This window comes from Onychostoma macrolepis, chromosome 17, assembly GCF_012432095.1.
Source record: "Onychostoma macrolepis isolate SWU-2019 chromosome 17, ASM1243209v1, whole genome shotgun sequence".
NCBI classification, from domain to species: domain Eukaryota; kingdom Metazoa; phylum Chordata; class Actinopteri; order Cypriniformes; family Cyprinidae; genus Onychostoma; species Onychostoma macrolepis.
The window spans coordinates 8,439,265-8,460,615 of record NC_081171.1 but is presented as its reverse complement, the minus strand read 5'-3'; the positions used below and the strand labels follow the sequence as shown (position 1 = coordinate 8,460,615).

At 40.3% G+C, this 21,351-nt stretch overlaps 1 protein-coding gene across 4 annotated transcripts in view; it reads left to right on the top strand.

Annotated features, from left to right (window-relative positions):
- Window positions 1-21,351, top strand: part of tdp1 (tyrosyl-DNA phosphodiesterase 1) — a 40,419-nt gene that overhangs the window by 12,412 nt on the left and 6,656 nt on the right. For 2 of the 4 annotated variants that reach the window (XM_058749564.1, XM_058749563.1), the window contains exons 9-15: window positions 867-945; window positions 1,612-1,797; window positions 3,035-3,083; window positions 3,174-3,240; window positions 3,847-3,954; window positions 5,962-6,064; window positions 20,302-20,407. In XM_058749564.1, coding sequence (XP_058605547.1) covers window positions 867-945; window positions 1,612-1,797; window positions 3,035-3,083; window positions 3,174-3,240; window positions 3,847-3,954; window positions 5,962-6,064; window positions 20,302-20,407 — 698 coding nt within the window. Of the gene's footprint in view, window positions 1-866; window positions 946-1,611; window positions 1,798-3,034; window positions 3,084-3,173; window positions 3,241-3,846; window positions 3,955-5,570; window positions 5,692-5,961; window positions 6,065-20,301; window positions 20,408-21,351 lie in introns of those variants that run through there. The other 2 variants (XR_009266741.1, XM_058749565.1) reach the window with 2 other exon arrangements.

Genomic DNA, 21,351 nt, shown 5'->3' with positions numbered 1-21,351 from the left:
CTAGCATAGTCAGACCTTTGACTGATTGCAAAAGGCATTCACAATGCTGCTTATCCTGGCAGAAACCATCCATTTTGAGACTGTTTGATTGACATGTAAATCATCAGTTTATGTAGTTTTTCGTGCCATTTAGTTGTGGGTTTATGTAAATTAGATGATACCATTGTAAACTTTTTTTAATGTTTTTGAACGCTCGCCAAGACAGACATTTTCTATTTTAATACATTGTTACATATGATTTATTCTTGTGATGGCAAAGCTGAATTTTCAGCATCATTACTCCAGTCTTCAGCATTTCATGATTCTTCAGAAATCTCTAATATGCTGATTTGGTGCTCAAGAAGCATTTCTTATTATTATCAAATTTGAAAACAGTTGTGCTGCTTAACATTTTTGTGGGAACCAGAATACATTTTACAGAATTTATCCTTGAATCCTGAATGGAAGTATTAATTTCTTGAAAAAAAAATCCTACAGACCCCAGACTTTTGAATGGTAGTATACAAATTAAAACAAAAAACAGAGTAAAGTTTGTAGACTTTATGATCAGAGTATGGAATTATGGAATTATTTTTCACAGACATGACTCAGAAGACAATGCAGACTATACTGTTCTTCTCATGAATACCTAGTTTATTTGCAGTTTGACTTCTAAATAAAACTCAGCATATCTGTCAGGTTTGGTTCTACTAATATGACTTGGTTAATTTGATAAGTTGTGAAAATTGCAGAAATAAATCCCACCTCCATCATTTAAATGGTGATTAATATTATAGATAATATCTAAATTAATAAAAAATCTAAATGATAATAAAAAAAAAAATGTTTTAAATCACATAACTTCTTTTATATGTTTTCTTGTATAGAGTATATCTCATTGGTTCAACTCCAGGAAGATATCAAGGACCTGCCATGCAGAAGTGGGGCCATCTACGATTAAGAAAAGTAATGTTTTTGTGTGATTCAAGTCTTTTTCCTTCAAAGGCAATAGTTCCTCTCCGCCTAGACTTAAGAATGATTGATGTTCATGAAAAAGCATTGTGCGCCTGCGGGATGCCTTGGAGATGTACTCTTCATGCCTTATTTACTGAGGGAATTCAGATAACACAGGCAGAGCGATGTGTTGGATTGGTGTTGGCAAGATTCAGAAACAGCCAGAAGAAATCAGTTTCTGTACTAAAATGAAGTCACACTGAACATTATCTAATCAGCGCTTTGATATGAATAACTGACTCAAACAGAGCACACTCTTTACACCTTCATAAGACTCGGCCCACATCAGTGGATCTCAACTGGTGGGTCAGGAACCAAAAATAGGTCAAGGGCTTTTTTGAAAAGATTGCTGACAGTAGAGCAAAACAAATACTAATGTACAAAATAACATCTAACCGACCATATAATCATGCATACGTCTGATAGTTAGAATAAATAGGCTTATTATCTTTTAAAAGAGAAGTAAAAACACTTCCCATATCTTCTGTTGTTGACGTCAAAGGCTATGTGTCCAATTTTGTTGCTAATTCATCTGTCACTTGATAAAAGCTAGCCAAATTAGACACATGCAAATATTGATGTAGTGTGACATGCACTCATTGTTTTTGTTTCTCTCAGCTGCTCAGCGAACACACGAAGCCCGTGCAGAATGAAGAGCGTTGGCACGTGCTTGGCCAGTTCTCCAGTATTGGCTCCATGGGACTTGATAAAACTAAATGGTTGGCAGCTGAGTTCCAGCGCACTCTGACCACACTGGGGAAGGCAGGGAAATCAGTAGCCAGTCCAGAAACACAGATGCTCCTGGTGAGTGTTTCGAACAGCCCCCGCAGAGCATGCTGAAGCGGTGAAAAGATCTGCTCGTATCGCTGCCGTACCCTCTCTGGATTGCAAACGACGTGGCCAGATGGATATTACAAAAACCACAGTTGCATATTGTCCTACCAGCTTGCTTATCTATCAGGATAAATGAGCCCTCAATTGTGTCTCCATTTTAATTAGGTTAGAATCAAGGAGGGACGCCGGAGCGCACATGTGCATCTGCGTGTTCCTCATTCATGTATTTCAGTATATAATTCCTCTGAGTTATGAAATTTGAAATTTGTTGATGTCCCGCGTGTTTAATTAGCAATTAGTATTCATAGCATGTTCCCATTTGCAATACTTGAATTCCAATTTTGCAAAAAAGGAAACCTTTTCAAGTCTCTCTCGGCACGATCTGTTAGAGACAATCGTTACAGGAAGAATTCTCATCCATTCTGTTATTTGCATAACAATATCTGCTCAGATGGAGGGATAGAAGATTGATTTCTGTCTGATGCAGCTATTGTTAAATGTCAGTTGAAAAGTCAAGGCACCACACGGAGAGTCTTCAGCACAGAGAAAGATGGCAGACAGTACCATCAAGCCTTTAATGTTACTGTGTCATCTCTAAAGACCGAAGACTCTTACAATTAGCAGGCTTCAGAAACTCTGTTGAACTCTTGAGGTGATTCAGTTCCATAACTGTTAAGGACAGGTGAAATTATTCAGAAGTTCTAAATGTTGACATATAAAGAACACATTATGCACAAAGCTACTTTTCTGTTGAGATCATATCTGTGTTGTGCAAGTCAGACAGTTTAGCTCTGTCTAGTTTCTTAGTGTTTTCAGTAGGTATAATGGGTGGATAGGTAGATAGATAGCCTACAGTTCAATAGTTTGGGGATTATAAGATTTTTTGTCACATGATGCTTTAGAAAATATTCTGATATGCTGATTTTGTGCTCAAAAAACATTTCTTATTATCAGTCAGTTGTGCTGCTTAATATTTTTGTGAAATTGAAACCTTTTTTTTCTTTGAGAATGGAAAGAGCAGCATTTATTTGAAATAGAATCGTTAACAATGTGAAGGTCTGTTACTTTTGATCCATTGAATCCATCCTTGAATCCCTAAACAAAAGTATTAATTTATTTTAAGAAAAGAATATTACTGAACCTTTAGTCAAATTGACATAAACTAAAAAAAAACAAGAAGGTAATTAATCCTTTCTGTAATTTCTAGGTTTACCCGTCTGTGGAAAATGTGAGAAACAGTTTGGAAGGCTATCCAGGTAAGGCTATTCATTTTTTACTCTGAAATCAAAACATATTTTTTTCCTTGCACCTCCACCTATGACGACTAACTGTTCTTATCCCTGCAGCTGGGGGATCTTTACCCTACAGCATACAGACGGCTCAAAAACAGCTCTGGCTTCACTCTTACTTCCAGTAAGTTCTCCTATCTCTGTGAAAAAAGGAAAAAAAAACATTTTGACAATGTACTCATCAATATTCAGCCTAAAATGACTCTTTTTAAATGTTACCATAAATATTCTCCTGAAAAGGCTCCTCGGCAGTGCTCCAGACCTCGTGATCTAAACAGCTGCCTTTCCCAAGAGTTGTCTGACCCTTAAATTGCTCCTTAGAAATTTCAGTTGGGTTCTTATCCCATCTCTCCCATCATTTTAACACATTATAACCATAAATAAGCTATTTTACTGGTCGCCTCAATTTTGCTAAGTGATCAGAGATGGGCCTGTTGCGATGTAGATTTAATCTCAGTCCCCCTCTGGAGTGCACACTCTACACTTCTACTCAGTATATTTAAATGAGTCCATGTAGACTTCTGTATTCATGCCTGAATGCTGACAGCAATCAGACAGAAAGCTCTCCTCTTCGTCTGCACGGTACGCCCTAAAGCATCATCTCTCTGCACCTGCAAATGGCATGAAATACTACTTTGGGTGTTTTTGCACTTAGGAAAGGTATATCAGCAGGTGTTTATCCATTTTCTTTCTCCTTCACTTACCTTCTCAATCTTTCTCCTCTAAACAGTGGCTGGCATGCTGATGTTACTGGCAGGAGCAATGCGATGCCTCACATTAAAACCTATATGAGGGTTTCACCGGACTTCACACAACTAGCCTGGTTCCTTGTCACAAGGTTAGAATGATGAAGTAACTTGCTTGCTAAATTGAATTCATTTTAGGTCTGTTTGACAGTCAGGATTTCAGATCAGATATAGCAACTCTAGTCACAGCAGGCTGAAGAACTGTGCCAAGCAAAGTTATTTTAGTGTTATTTATATACTATAATAGTTTTTATTCATATTTTGAATAAGCTTTTATTTTTACATTTTCAGTTTTTATTTTAGCTACATTTTTGTCTTTTTTTTAAATATGTTTAAATTATTTTAATTTCCGTTTTGGTTCAGTTAAATTTTATTTCCAGTTTTAGTGATTCAACTAAAACTTGTTAAACTTGTTGTCAAGCTAACATTTTAAAATTGTTCGTGTATGACTCTTTTATTGTTTTTTTATTTTATTTTATTTTAATTTAAATTAACAAAAATGTTTTGAGTAGTTTTAGTGAACCAAGGTAAAAACCTTGGTGGCAAGTTTGTTGAATGCAACTTAAAATTTCTAGATTTTAGAGGAAAAATTTTTATGGCTTTATTAAGCCATAATAATGGTTTCAAATACAGATTGCAATTCTGCTATTACACAGTGCACTTTTAAATTAATAGGCAATATAATCATATATCATCATGTTAAACGCCTGTTTTATTGAAATTTTATGTCTTTTTGTTATTTCACATCCAAGCTGCTTTAGCAATATTAGATAATTAAGTCTTTATCACGTATCAGTTCAGATCATCTCCAAATTGCACATCGCCACAAAATAACAAGAGCAGTCTAGAAGGAAATACACAATTTTAAACATAATTGCATCAGCATTGAAATCAGTTTGTGGTTACTCATAGGTTTTGTCGATGATGCATACAGTATATATGATTGTGTTAGTCTTTTACAACAAACACCAAAACTCATCTCTATTGCCTTGAATATGACATGTTAATGCTAAGCTGGATTAGATCAGCACCGTTTCTGCTCTTTTGTTCTTCAGAGAGTTGCTCATAGCTGCCAAAATAATGCTCTTGGCAGAAGGAGGCTTGTTTTTCTCTGATCCCTGGCAGATTTGTGTCTTCTGTGCTGTGTTGATAGTGTTCCACTTGAAGGGTCCCTTAGGCTCCATAAATGTTTATTTACACAACATAAATCTGATATGTTTGTTTATTGAAGATTATACCATTCTCTTTCATTGGCTGTTTCTTAGCAAAATAATAACCACTTTCCTGTTTCTTCAGTCTGGGAGGTTATATGTTTGTTAGTTAACACTATGGACTCTGGACGTTAGCAAGTTTCCTCGAACCACTCATGCAACAGCGCTTTTACAGATAATCAAAGCCCTTTGGTGCAATTGGTCAATTGAAGTGTTAAAGACTTGTATTGGTGGCGAAGTGGTCAAGCGGCAGGTGGGTTATAAAATGCAATGACAAGGTAAAAGAACACTCTTCTCTTTGATTATCTTTCAGATTACATCCAGGAATAGCATGTTAAGTTCAGCAGTTGAACGCTTGTATTTTGGCGATTTTGCCCTAGAAAACCAATCACTGAGAAGAGATTCTGGTTTTAAAACCCTCTCTTTTACCAGCAGACAAAGATATTCTTTATTCAAATCTTTTAACACATGATGTTCCTGTGGCTATGGTATTGAAGCCCACACGATTTTCATCTCAAGGCAGCATGAATGGCCACTGTTCCTGCGGCATTTCTCAAAGCGGTGGCTTTAATCGTGGTTGAAATACACAGGGAGGGAGATCGTGAGCAGTGTCTCTAGGTCAGTGGTGTCCGGCGATGAGTTATTCATAGATCTTTTTATGAAGATTAAAGCCTGCAGTGGATGCAAAGCCTTCAGGCATAGCCTGTCATTCTTAAACATCTAAGTCCAAAACGCATTAATTATTCAGTGCAGTTTGAAAAAAATCTCTTCGACAATATCCTTTAGCTTTGACATGTTTAATGCTAACACTTCTAGTTTAGGTGACATTTACATGAATGTTTGACTTTGAAACATGGATGAAACTTCATCTGCTGGTATCCTCCACAGTGCCAATTTATCAAAAGCTGCCTGGGGCGCCCTGGAGAAGAACAACACTCAGATTATGGTTCGTTCCTATGAACTTGGAGTTCTCTACCTGCCTTCAGCCTTTGTGAGTATTGTGACTGTTCAGATACCTGTGCATTTCTGACCTTGTGCTAAATTCAGTTAAAACCAGCTTCTGATTGTGCCTGGATGGTATCTAGTTTGACCGCATGTCCACCAAAGCGTTTTTTCTCAATTGTTTTCAATGGGAGCACTTTATTTTTTAAAACACCAAAAGCGTGACGAGACACTGAGCATTTATTTGTTGAAGAATGTTCAACTTTGGGTAAAACACAGTGCTTATCGCTGTCACTTTTTAGTCATCTAACCAATCACTGTGAAAGAGGGGTGGGACTAATACCACGCCGACCAACCGTCACACTCTACTTGAACTGTGACTGAACAACAATGGAGAAGTTAATATTGCTTGTCTCTGCGTATTCATGACTTCACCAGATGGAATTCCTGGACTATCACAAAAACCTTGATTATGGAGAGGAATTTCAAAAGTGTGATTTCAAAGCTTGGAAAGGTCATGGAAAATCATGGAATTTACTGTAGAAACCATGTGAACTCTAACCAAAATGAGTGTTACCTATATTTTCTAGTCATGTTTCAAAATATTTACTACTGGTTGATGAGTCGAGCACTTTAGCCGTCTTCCAGCAGGGTTTTAGTTTAAAAGAGAAATTAAGATCTCCAGTAAAATCCCAAGAGAAGGAGCTCAACAGAGACAAAAAAGACATAGAGTAGAGTCTCTGAGCATACTTCTAAACTACTCTGTGTAAATACTAAACATAATGTCTTGGAGTAGATCTCTTATTTATCCATATGTAGAGAGAGCTTTTGTGTAGCGCTCACATACTTGCAGGGTAATTTGTCCTTGTGTTCAGGGTAGGTCTTAGAATTACTTCAAAAGTTGCTAAGCAACAGTATGGTTCAGTTCTCTCGCCGTGAAAAAAAAAAAGAGGGGAAAAGCATGAGTTTGAAAGAGGATAGTGAAAGGTTGTGCTCTCTTATTCAAAAGGGATGTGTTGTGTCTTTTTTGTGGCCTGAAGCCTCTTTGTTTTAGTTGAACACAGTCTTGTTTATGTCATGGTAAGTTCTTGCTAGAGGTCATTTTTTAATAAATCACAAGGTTTGTTACATTATAATGGATCCATAATTAGCCATTTTTTAGGTTGTATAATATTTTTCACTTAGCATGTTTTTAGGACATTATATTTGCATTCAGTACACGTTGTAATTACTTGGTTGCTTGCTTAAATTACAAATGAGGCTGCATATTGACTATTGAAGTTATTTTTACATCTGTAGAGGTCATGCTCCATAATTTTCATAATGAGTCACGTTTCTTTGTTTGCCACAGTGTGGTGCTTTAATTAAAGTTCTCTTGTTTAAGAAAGTCTGAGATCAGACTGTTCAGGATCACCAGAGTACAAAATACATTTTGTTTTTGCTCTTAACGAAACACCTTTAACAGCATGTTTTCAAGTTTCAGTACAGCGTTGTTTCAGTCATGCTGTGTTGCCATACACCAATCAGAACCAGTGGTTACTTGTGAGCCAAGCTCACCCTTGTCTTCTTTACCACCAACAAAGGTAGTTGACTTAACAAAGCATGTTCCTCAAGTGAGACATGCTCTTTTTAATACAGGATTTCATAATTTTGTCAATTCTTCTGATTTAGTATTCATGTATATTGCTCATTACTAGCTCCTCCAAGCAGTCAAGGCCATTACAGAAATTTAGAAGGAAATGAGTGTTCAGTATAACATACACTAAGATTGAGATGCACTTAATTGCAGAGATGCACTGAATTGAGACTAAAAATTAAGGAATAGTTCACCTTCGAAATTTAAATTTTGTCATCATTTATTCACTCTCATGTCGCTCTAAACCTGTATGAGTTTCTTTTTTATGTTTAACATAAAAGAAGATAATTTGAAGAACGCTGGTAATCAAACAGTTGATGGTCCGCACTGACTTCCATAGTATTTCTTTTCCTACTGTGGAAGTCAACGGAGACCGACAAATATTTGGTTCTACAAAATTCTTAAAAATATCTTCTTTTGTGTTCAGCATAAGAAAGAAGCTTATACAGGTTTGGAGCAACATGATGGTAAGTAAATGATGACAAAATTTTCATTTTGGGTTGAACTATTCCTTTAAATAGGTTCAAGTAAGCAGAAATGTTTTACACTTTCCAATCTCATTGTGTATGGATTCATGGTGTTCTGTTTAGTGAATTCATTTTTGTTTTGTTTTTGCTTTTACAAACTGTTGGATGAAATTATAAATTGTGGTAGACAACAAATCCTAAAATTCCTGGTTTACCACTTAAGCTCTGACCCAATTGGATATTTGCCCTTTGGCATCCTCTTGAACCACACAATTGGCTACTTGTTTTGAACTGCAGCCAAAAGCAGCTGTGGTTAGAACAGCTGGATTCAGTAGACACGAAGATGCTAGTGAAAAACATAAGAACCAGTGACGTTAGTAATGAGAAATGTGATGTTTTTGCTAGTGCTACAAAAATTAAATATGCTTGAACTCTGTCGATATGTCTGCCTGCTGCTGATTGAGCAGAAATTCAGATAAATTACTCAATTATTAACTCACCCTCATGTTACTCCAAACCACATTAACCTCAATGATGCCTCTGCTAAACCACTAAGACGTATTTATTAGTTACACCCACACAATTTATCTGTATTACTTGTGACAGCTGAGATTTAACTAGAAGTTTGAAGGTTACTCTGGAGTTTTGTTGATTTTTTACTGAAAGTATTATTTAATTTAGTTTTTCTTTTTTTTTGGTGTGTGTATATATATATATATATATATATATATATATATATATATATATATATATATATATATATATATATATATGTCACAAACAAGACGTAAACCAAAGGTGAGTGAATGACAGTGAGGTTTATTGACTGATCAGAAGACTGGAGAGTGCAGAGAATAACGTGGGTGAGTATCTTGGTGTGAGATAATGTCCAAAGGCCTTGACGGGAGGTTAACAGCTTTTCTCTGTATACAGGATCGTCTGAGAACTGGAACCAGGAGACTTGGGAGTTCGTCTTGGAGAGAAGTTGAATAAACTGGGGAGAAACTCAGCACATCAACAGGTAAGTAGAAGCAGGTAGGTAATAATTGAGTCAGGTTACATTTCAGCATGTGAACCGTAAACCGGACGATGAATGTCAGAGAGAGTGTGTATTTATGGAAGTGCTGATGAGGGTTGACAGGTGCGGGTGATTAGAAATCAGGTGACTGTGATCTGGTGATTGCCGTGGGCAGCGGTGACTGTGACTCTCTGACACTACCCCCCCCCCCCCTCCAGGGGCGGCTCCTGACGCCCTTATACGGCGACGGGGGCGACCTCGGCCTCTGAGTGCGGGACCATCAGGATGGTTCCGATGGAAATCTTGTAGTAACATGGGATCAAGGATATCGTCCCGGGCCACCCAGGATCTATCCTCCGGTCCATAGCCCTCCCAGTCTACGAGGTATTCTAGCCGGCCACCTCGTCGCCGTGAATCCAAGATGTCGTGGACCTGGTAGATTGAGGGTTGTTCCATGATTTCTAGAGGAGGAGGAGGCTCTTCCGGCTCGTGCTGATCTGGAATGACAGAGGAACAGGGTTTAAGCAGGGAAACGTGGAACGTGGGGTGAATGCGATACCTGGGGGGTAGTTGGAGCTGGTACGTGACTTCATTTATCTGCCTCTGGATCTTGAACGGACCAATGTAGCGGGGACTCAGCTTCTTACAGGGCAGGCGGAGTCGCAGATCACGGGTGGATAGCCATACTCTGTCTCCTGGGTGGTAACTGGGGTTGGGAGCACGTCGGTTGTCCGCAAATGCCTTGTGTCTCCGCACTGCCCGTTGTAGGTGGATGTGAGCTGAGTCCCACACTCTCTCGCTCACTCGGAACCAGTGGTCTACAGCTGGAACCTCCGAGGGCTCTCCCGTCCACGGGAAGAGAGCGGTGGTTGGTAGCCGAGTATGCACTGGAATGGTGTTAGACCTGTGGTGTTCTGACGGAGAGAGTTTTGTGCATACTCGGCCCACGGGAGGAAACGGCTCCAGCTGTATTGGTCTTCCTGGCAGCATGCCCAGAGGTACCGTCCGAGTTCTTGAATCTTCCGCTCAGTCTGGCCATTGGTTTGTGGATGATAACCGGAAGAAAGGCTGACTGTGACTCCAAGCAGGCGGAAGAAGGCTTTCCGAACGTGAGAGATGAATTCCTGACAATATGCAATATTCCTGAGGATTTTGTCTGACACAATATCCTCAGGAACTCCAAACTGTCTGAATACGTTGTGAAATAGATGTTCTGCAGTTTCTAGAGCTGTTGGCAATCCACGGAGAGGAATTAATTTGCATGCTTTAGAAAAGCAGTCTACTGCCACCAGGATGCAGGTGCTTCCTTCAGATTCTGGGAGATCGGTTACAAAATCAATCCCAATGTGTGACCAGGGTCTACGTGGAATGGGGAGAGGCACAAGCTTGCCCACCAGTAACTGACAGGGAGTTGAAGAAGTGGCGCAGACTGAGCAACTACGGACGTACCTGGTGACATCACGGGACATACTGGGCCACCAGTACCGAGCTTGGAGGAGTGAGAGGGTCCGTTGGCTGCCTGGATGTCCAGAACCCGGTACCGTGTGAACTGAGCCCAGAAGGGATTGCCGCAGGGAGGATGGGACGTAAATCTTCCCTTCTTCCCGTCCGCCTTGCAGTTGCGGTTTCCGGGACGGTAAGTGATGGTGAAATTGAACCTGGGGTTAAGTCTCTTGGCCTCTCTGAGGTATTGGAGATTCTTATGGTCTGTGATAACCGTGAATGGATGGTTGGCTCCCTCCAGCCAATGCCGCCAATCCTCCAGGGCCAGTTTGATGGCTAATAACTCCCTGTTGCCGATGTCGTAATTCTGCTCCGCTGGGGTCAGTTTCTTGGAGTAACAAGCGCAAGGCTGGAGGCGAGGAGGCTCACCATACTGCTGGGACAGCACGGCCCCGACCCCTGTGGTGGGGGCATCGACTTCCACCACAAATGGTACCTGGGGGTCTGGATGACGAAGGATGGGGGCCGTGCTGAACGCGGTCTTGAGGTGCTGGAACGCTTCGTGGGTGCTGGAATCGAAGGACAGGGACTTGGGCTTTCCTTGGAGCAGGGTGGTGAGTGGGGCTGTGAGCAAACTGAAATTCTTGATGAACCGGCGATAGAAATTGGCAAAACCCAGAAACCTCTGGAGTTCCTTGACTGACTGAGGAGTGGGCCAGTCGGTGACGGCAGTCACTTTCCCCTGGTCCATCTGGATACCATCCTCTCCTATGATGTACCCAAGGAACTGCACCATGGGGCGATGGAACTCACACTTCTCGAGCTTTAGGTACAGATGGTGTTGTCTGAGTTTCTGGAGGACCTGCGCAACGTGGTGGCGATGGTCGGCCAGGTTCTGGGAATAGATCAGGATATCATCTATGTAGACTATGACAAACCGATGGAGGAATTCCTGGAACACCTCGTTCATGAATTCTTGAAACTCAGAAGGGGCGTTGGCAAGGCCATACGGCATTACGAGATATTCGTAGTGGCATGAGGGAGTAATGAATGCCGTCTTCCACTCGTCACCCTCCCGGATGCGAACGAGGTTGTACGCGCTGCGCAGGTCCAGCTTCGAGAAGATGCGGGCCCCACGGAGTTCCTCGAGAGCGGCCGGGACCAGGGGAAGTGGATATGGGAGTTTCACTGTTTGGGCATTCAGTGCTCGATAATCGATACATGGCCTCAAGCCCCCGTCCTTCTTACCCACAAAAAAGAAACTTGATGCCGCTGGAGAACTGGATAGCCAGATGTACCCCTGTTTAACCCTCTAAGCGCCAAAGTCGCAAAATTGCGACAAGACGTCATACTTCATTAAATTGACTGTAGTTCCTAATATAGTGTAATATCTCATTTGTATTCCCTACCACTAGATGGCAGACATGTAGTACTTCGATTCTAGACCAAAATTGTTCGAGGAAATAGCAGAGAAAGTGAACTATGGTGTCATTGATGCGGAAGCAGTTCAGTTTATAGCGTCTGAGTAAATTGTGAGATTTGTGAGAGAAAATCGCCAATTTTCTAATAAAAAGTTGTACCGTGAGGATGTGTTGCAAATGCTATTCGCCTATTCTGACTCTGAAGGGGAATATTTGCCTTTGGAAATGACGATCGGCCGTCTAATGATCGCGCATCTCCCGGTACATCTTTGCATGCGCAATGGCGCCGCCATAAAAGGCGAGAGTGTTCACGAAGCACCATCAAGTGATCATTTGGACCCTTTGCCCAACGGGGATGGGGGATGGAGGTGGCAGGGGTGGACGTGGTCTTAGTGTTCATAGGAGAGGCATTGCGTTGCTGATGATCAGCCAGATTGCGTCTTTTTTTTCTGATCGCGCGCGCTCAAAGGGCCGCCGGCAGGCCGTACAGGTGCAGTCAGTGAGGGGCAGGTCTGTGCGCTGTGCCATGCAATGAGAGTTACATACTCTCAAGAACTATAAACTGTCACCTAGATACCTGATTGGGCAGATAGCTGGTCAACTGATCAAAAAATAGGCACATGTATTTTACTATGGCACAGTAATATAGTAATAATTTACTACTTTCTCCTATTTTACTGTTGATTTCCTCTTTTCCTGATCATTTGGAATGAGGATAAAAAGACAAAACAAAAAACATGCAAATAAGTTCAAACATCCATTCAATATCTATTATTTCCTGAATATTACTGATGAACTGATCAAAAGTAGGCTACTGTTCACATTCGTTTTACTACTATATAGTTTAGTAATAATTTAGTACTTTCTCCTGTTTTATTGTAGGTTTCCTCTTTTCTGATCATTTGGAATGAGGATAAAAAGACAAAAACAAAAACAAAACATGCAAATAAGTTCAAATATCAATTCAATATCTACTATTTCCTGAATATTATGAAATTCAAGAGGGCCCCTGATGACATCATAATTCTGCTCCGCTGGGGTCAGTTTCTTGGAGTAACAAGCGCAAGGCTGGAGGCGAGGAGGCTCACCATACTGCTGGGACAGCACGGCCCCGACCCCTGTGGTGGGGGCATCGACTTCCACCACAAATGGTACCTGGGGGTCTGGATGACGAAGGATGGGGGCCGTGGGACTCCAAAGGGACTTGGGCTTTCCTTGGAGCAGGGTGGTGAGTGGGGCTGTGAGCAAACTGAAATTCTTGATGAACCGGCGATAGAAATTGGCAAAACCCAGAAACCTCTGGAGTTCCTTGACTGACTGAGGAGTGGGCCAGTCGGTGACGGCAGTCACTTTCCCCTGGTCCATCTGGATACCATCCTCTCCTATGATGTACCCAAGGAACTGCACCATGGGGCGATGGAACTCACACTTCTCGAGCTTTAGGTACAGATGGTGTTGTCTGAGCTTCTGGAGGACCTGCGCAACGTGGTGGCGATGGTCGGCCAGGTTCTGGGAATAGATCAGGATATCATCTATGTAGACTATGACGAACCGATGGAGGAATTCCCGGAACACCTCGTTCATGAATTCTTGAAACTCAGAAGGGGCGTTGGCAAGGCCATACGGCATTACGAGATATTCGTAGTGGCATGAGGGAGTAATGAATGCCGTCTTCCACTCGTCACCCTCCCGGATGCGAACGAGGTTGTACGCTGCGCAGGTCCAGCCGAGAAGATGCGGGCCCCACGGAGTTCCTCGAGAGCGGCCGGGACCAGGGAAGTGGATATGGGAGTTTCACTGTTTGGGCATTCAGTGCTCGATAATCGATACATGGCCTCAAGCCCCCGTCCTTCTTACCCACAAAAGAAACTTGATGCCGCTGGAGAACTGGATAGCCAGATGTACCCCTGTTTAACCCTCTAGCGCCAAAGTCGCAAAATTGCGACAAGACGTCATACTTCATTAAATTGACTGTAGTTCCTAATATAGTGTAATATCTCATTTGTATTCCCTACCACTAGATGGCAGACATGTAGTACTTGATTCTAGACCAAAATTGTTCGAGAAATAGCAGAGAAAGTGAACTATGGTGTCATTGATGCGAAGCAGTTCAGTTTATAGCGTCTGAGTAAATTGTGAGATTTGTGAGAGAAAATCGCCAATTTTCTAATAAAAGTTGTACCGTGAGGATGTGTTGCAAATGCTATTCGCCTATTCTGACTCTGAAGGGGAATATTTGCCTTTGGAAATGACGATCGGCCGCCTAATGATCGCGCATCTCCGGTACATCTTTGCATGCGCAATGGCGCCGCCATAAAAGGCGAGAGTGTTCACGAAGCACCATCAAGTGATCATTTGGACCCTTTGCCCAACGGGATGGGGGATGGAGGTGGCAGGGGTGGACGTGGTCTTAGTGTTCATAGGAGAGGCATTGCGTTGTTGATGATCAGCCAGATTGCGTCTTTTTTCTGATCGCGCCAAAGGGCCGCCGGCAGGCCGTACAGGTGCAGTCAGTGAGGGGCAGGTCTGTGCGCTGTGCCATGCAATGAGAGTTACATACTCTCAAGAACTATAAACTGTCACCTAGATACCTGATTGGGCAGATAGCTGGTCAACTGATCAAAAAATAGGCACATGTATTTTACTATGGCACAGTAATATAGTAATAATTTACTACTTTCTCCTATTTTACTGTTGATTTCCTCTTCGTGCAGATTTCCGATTTTTAGCTTCATCGACGGGCCTCCAATCTGACCCGCCCACGTCCTAGCAGCTTTCCTTTGATGGTTTCGACTCGGAGTTCCCGGGCATGCCGCTGAAGGGATAGGCATAGACGAGTTGCAGGTCTTCTGAGATGAAGTTCTCCGAGGAACCCGAGTCGACCAGGGCAGAGGCTGAAATGGATTGGTCTGGAGTGAATAGTTGTACCGTGAGGATGTGTTGCAAATGCTATTCGCCTATTCTGACTCTGAAGGGGAATATTTGCCTTTGGAAATGACGATCGGCCGTCTAATGATCGCGCATCTCCCGGTACATCTTTGCATGCGCAATGGCGCCGCCATAAAAGGCGAGAGTGTTCACGAAGCACCATCAAGTGATCATTTGGACCCTTTGCCAAATGATCTGGAGAATCACTCCAGATCCTCATCATCTTCTATAGGGTGCAGGTCAGGGAACTGAAATGGCCATAGCAGAAGCTTGGTTTTGTGCTCAGTGACCCATTTTTGTGTTGTTTTTGAGGTTTGTGTTTGGATTATTGTACGGTTGGAAGATCCAAACATGGCCCATTATAAGATTTCTAACAGAGTTAGTCACTTTTTGATTTTTGATCTGTTGATATTTGATAGAATCCATGATGCCATGTGTCTAAACAAGATGTCCAGGACCTCCAGCAGAAATATAGGCCCACAACACCAAAAATACAGCAGTATATTTCATTGTACACATGGGGTACTTTTTATCCCTGTGTGCACCAAACCTATCTTGAGTGTTTGCTGCTAAAAAGCTCATTTTTTAATTACATCTGACCATAGAAGCCAGTCCCATTTGAAGTTCCAGTCACGTCTGATAACTGAATATGCTGGAGATTGTTTTTTGGTGAAAGCATTTTCTTTTCTTGATTTTTTTTTTTTCTTGAAACCCTCCCAAACAACATGTGGTGATGTAGGCACTGTTTGATCATTTTTTTAAAGGTTTTCTGACCCTGAAACTCAACCTTTTTCTGCAATTCTCCAGCTGTGGTCCTTGGAGAGTCTTTAGCCACTCAAACTCTCCTTCTCACCGTGCATTAGGACGATATAGACACACGCCCTCTTCCAGGCAGATTCATAACATTTTATGTTGATTGGAAATTCTTAATTATTGCCCTGATGGTGGAAATGGGAATTTTCACTGCTCTAGCTCTTTTCTTAAAGCCACTTCACTAATTTGTGAAGCTCAATTATCTTTTGCTGCACATCAGAAATATATTCTTTGGGTGTTCTCATTGTGATGGATGATTAATTTGGAATTTGGCCTTTGTTTTTTTTTTCTCCTCCTATTTATATTTCTGTGAAACAGGAAACCATGGCTGGATAATTTCATGTTCATAATCACGCTGGTGTGCTCAAAATTGTGAATATAAATGGCAATATATTTCAGATATATTTTACTCATAAGAATTTCTAGGGGTACCAGTAATTGTGTCCAACATGTATTTGATAAAAAACATTTATTTCATAATGATATTTCCCCCTGTTTTAAATTCTTATCCTCCAATGAAAGCTTAGATTTTTTTGTGAATTATTTTTTTTTTTTTTTTTTTAAATAAAAGATCAAAAGGATTAACAATGCACATTTATTTTCACAGCCTTCTTTGATCATATTTACCAAGGGTACCAACAATTCTGACCACGTGTGTGTGTGTGTATGTATATATGTGTGTGTATATATATATATATATATATATATATATATATATATATATATATATATATATATATATATATATATATATATATATATATATATATATACAGTGAGGAAAATAAGTATTTGAACACCCTGCTATTTTGCAAGTTCTCCCACTTAGAAATCATGGAGGGGTCTGAAATTGTCATCGAGGTGCATGTCCACTGTGAGAGACATAATCTAAAAAAAAAATCCAGAAATCACAATGTATGATTTTTAACTATTTATTTGTATGATACAGCTGCAAATAAGTATTTGAACACCTGAGAAAATCAATGTTAATATTTGGTACAGTAGCCTTTGTTTGCAATTACAGAGGTCAAACGCTTTCCTGTAGTTTTTCACCAGGTTTGCACACACTGCAGGAGGGATTTTGGCCCACCTCCACACAGATCTTCTCTAGATCAGTCAGGTTTCTGGCTTTGAGCTCCTCCAAAGATTCTCTATTGGGTTTAGGTCTGAGACTGGCTAGGCCACGCCAGAACCTTGATATGCTTCTTACAGAGCCACTCCTTGGTTATCCTGGCTGTGTGCTTCGGTCATTGTCATGTTGGAAGACCCAGCCTCGACCCATCTTCAATGCTCTAACTGAGGGAAGGAGGTTGTTCCCCAAAATCTCGCAATACATGGCCCGGTCATCCTCTCCTTAATACAGTGCAGTCGCCCTGTCCCATGTGCAGAAAAACACCCCAAAGATGATGCTACCACCCCATGCTTCACAGTAGGGATGGTGTTCTTGGGATGGTACTCATCATTCTTCTTCCTCCAAACACGTTTAGTGGAATTATGACCAAAAGTTCTATTTTGGTCTCATCTGACCACATGACTTTCTCCCATGACTCCTCTGGATCATCCAAATGGTCATTGGCAAACTTAAGTCGGGCCTGGACATGTGCTGGTTTAAGCAGGGGAACCTTCCGTGCCATGCATGATTTCAAACCATGACGCCTTAGTGTATTACCAACAGTAACCTTGGAAACGGTGGTCCCAGCTCTTTTCAGGTCATTGACCAGCTCCTCCGTAGTTCTGGGCTGATTTCTCACCTTTCTTAGGATCATTGAGACCCCACGAGGTGAGATCTTGCATGGAGCCCCAGTCCGAGGGAGATTGACAGTCATGTTTAGCTTCTTCCATTTTCTAATGATTGCTCCAACAGTGGACCTTTTTCACCAAGCTGCTTGGCAATTTCCCGTAGCCCTTTCCAGCCTTGTGGAGGTGTCTCTAGTGTCTTTGGACAGCTCTTTGGTCTTGGCCATGTTAGTAGTTGGATTCTTACTGATTGTATGGGGTGGACAGGTGTCTTTATGCAGCTAACGACCTCAAACAGGTGCATCTAATTTAGGATAATAAATGGAGTGGAGGTGGACATTTTAAAGGCAGACTAACAGGTCTTTGAGGGTCAGAATTCTAGCTGATAGACAGGTGTTCAAATACTTATTTGCAGCTGTATCATACAAATAAATAGTTAAAAATCATACATTGTGATTTCTGGATTTTTTTTAGATTATGTCTCTCACAGTGGACATGCACCTCGATGACAATTTCAGACCCTCCATGATTTCTAAGTGGGAGAACTTGCAAAATAGCAGGGTGTTCAAATACTTATTTTCTCACTGTATATATGTATGTGTGTGTGTATATCTATCTCTCTCTCTATCTATATATATATATATATATATATATATATATATATATATATATATATATTAGGTGTCAACGTTAATGCGTTAACGCATGTGATTAATCAAAAATTTTAATGCGTTAATATTTTTTTAACGCAAATTAATCGTTTGATAAGGTTTGACCCCAACTTCTTCCCGTCGTCGCAGCGCGGAAGGTTATCTATCATTGTGTGATGAAGGTACAGCGCAGCGAACCAGTGTTGCCAGGGCAGCAGCACAAGTGGGCTATTTTGAAAATACAGTCGCGGGAAAAAAATTACAGAGCTGTGGGTTGCGGTTTTTTGGGCTACTTTTATAATGTACGGCGGCCGCCCAAAGTGTATATAGACCAATAAAAAATTTTAATTATCCTTTTACTATTGTATATTATACTTGGGATGTATACCTGGCAACTTAAGAACGGAGAGGCAGTTGTTATTTATTTAGAAATACTTTTGATAATAGTTGGGTAAATGTATACTGGGATTTTGAAGCGATGTGGCTTGGTAAACGTTTTATTGCCAGTATAAAGGCTGATAATGGCTGAATAAAAACAAAAGAATAATGATAAAAGAATAATAAGGATTATGTCTCATACCTGGCAGAAGTGTGAAAGGTTCTGTTTCCTTTAACTAGTTTGTCATGCATTTCTTTTTCAACACATTTACAGGTAAATCCTAGTATTTTACATTTGCGATTAATCATGATTAACGCGATTCAATTTTTGAATCGATTGACAGCACTAGTTTATATATATATATGCTTCTTGAAGCATCTTGGAGACGTTGCCACAGTTCGTCTGGATTTAGTCTGTCTCAGTTTGTTCTGTTTCTTCATGTCATTCCAGACAGACTGGATGATGATGAGATCAGATCTCTGTGTGAAGCACTGGCTGTTGTCAGACTCCTTGTGCAAACAAAATTCTCACTGAATTATTACAATTAATGGCAAAATGAATGTTTGGAAATGTAAATTGATATTTCCTACTGACACACTACAGCAAAAGATAGAAATAACTGATTTAAAACCATTTTTTAGCTCATGAAAATACTAGTGTTCTAATAATTTTGGCCACCACTATATAGTATATAACGTGGATGACAGTGCTTGTGGTCTTGCATCGGGGTAAAGTGGCCTTTAGAAAGAGGGAGTTTAGAGGAAGACAGTTATTACATGTAATTAATCTTAGTGGTTAACACAGTCCTAAATGCTGGTTGGATTACTTACATGTCCAAGTTGTAAATCGTCTGCTAAATTATTAAATGTAAATGTATATAAAAAGCTTTCTAAACATTCCCAAGTGCCTTCCATATTTAGAATGAACTGTTTCCAACTTTTTATATTGAGTTTCTAGGTCACTTCCTGTTTTTTCTTCACAGATAGCAGGACAGTGTTTGCGTGTGCTTGCGCCTGCTGCGTCTCTCTGGGTTTGTGAAAGCTTTAGCTGTCTGAGTCAGGGTGATATATTCCCCACTGCCCTTTAAATCTATCCAGCCCCCTCCATCATCATGCCCACCACACAAATGAGAGTTTAGCTTCCCTCTGAACAGCCCTGCTCCCCTCTGGCTTTTTCCACAGAAAACAGGATGAACAAATGCACACGTTCTCATTAGAGCTGGATGAGCACTTTTGTCATGACGTTGTCTCCATCATCTGAGTTCATGGGCGTCATGGCATATCTTAAGGTCTATTGATATGAGGTTAAAATAAATGGGTCTTTCATTGAGTTTGGGATTTTTTTATTTTTTTTTATACATGTTTGCACTCTTTTTTGATCAATGTAAATAATCCACTGGTTCTTTTTATGGAAATACTGTTGTTGTTTTTTTGTCATATATTTCAGAGTTGTTGTTGTTGTTATTATTATGAATATAATTATTTATTTGTGTGAAAACATTTTTTTTGTAGGATGCTAGTTAATTCTTAACTAAAACTTTAGGCATTAGATATGAGCATGATAGTCAACTAGTCATCTGGCCAAGTAGTGATTATTTAAGCCTCTCTTGCAGTGTTGCTGTTAATAATTTTTGTGTGTGAACAGTGAGAGTTTTGTGCAATAAGTAGGCTAATTTCTATTTAGCTTATTTAGATGTTGAATATCAGACTGGTTGATTTTGAATTTGAACATAAACAGATTTGCACATCCCTATTGAGCATTAATAATGCATGTGCTTTCTCTTTGTCTGTGTAGAATATGAGCACATTTCCTGTGGAGAAGAATGTGTTTCCGGCCTCCAGCTCCTCCAAAGGCTTCCCAGTGCCTTTTGACCTCCCACCTCAGCGTTACTCAAGCAAAGGTAAGACTGAACATTGTGTCATCCCCCAAAAGTAACTCGACTGAGATTCATTGTAGTTCCAACCTTCATTAAAATGTCAGAGATGTTCTTCTGAACTCTTAACAACCACACATATTTAAAACGACAGATTTACACTTCAATGAGGCATTTGCATCAAAGTTTAAAGGTTTGCTTAATGCGTAAAAAGTACTCTGAATCATCGCTTGAAGAACGGTTAACCTTTACTTTGAATTTCAGAGTTCAAATGATTGCTAAGGAAACACTTTGTAGGCATTAATTGCATAACGCAAAAGCCTAAATGAAAGCTTGCAGTGCAGGCCAGTATCTAGGCTAAATAAATAAATGATTTTGATACAAGTGTCTTAATTTGCTCTTTGACACTTATTTGTTTTCTAGCTATCTTACATTCTCTTTAATTATAGCAGCCTTTTGTATAATGAATAAGTGTGTTTCTTGAGTGTACATCTCTATATGTGATGAGCAAGGTGTTCAAAGACAGCTACTCAAGATAGCACAGTGTGTATTTTAATTGCTGACAGCAGTGAAGCACAAGGGGTGTGCATGGCACAATTAATGGCCATTTAATTTCCTGCACAGTGGTGTGCTCTAAGCCATCAAATGGGATTAATAATGAGGAAACATGACATTTACTGCCACCCAAATTCTCTCATGTTCTCATTTAATAAAGCATTTGTGACCCTGGACCACAAAACCAGTCTTAAGTCGCTGGGGTACATTTGTAGCAATAGCCAAAAATACATTGTATGGGTCAAAATTATCAATTTTTCTTTTATGCCAAAAATCATTAGGATATTAAGTAAAGATCATGTTCCATGAAGATATTTTCTTACCGTAAATGTATCAAAACGTAATTTTCGATTAGTAATATGCATTGCTAAGAGCTTCATTTGGACAACTTTAAAGGCGATTTTCTCAATATTTTG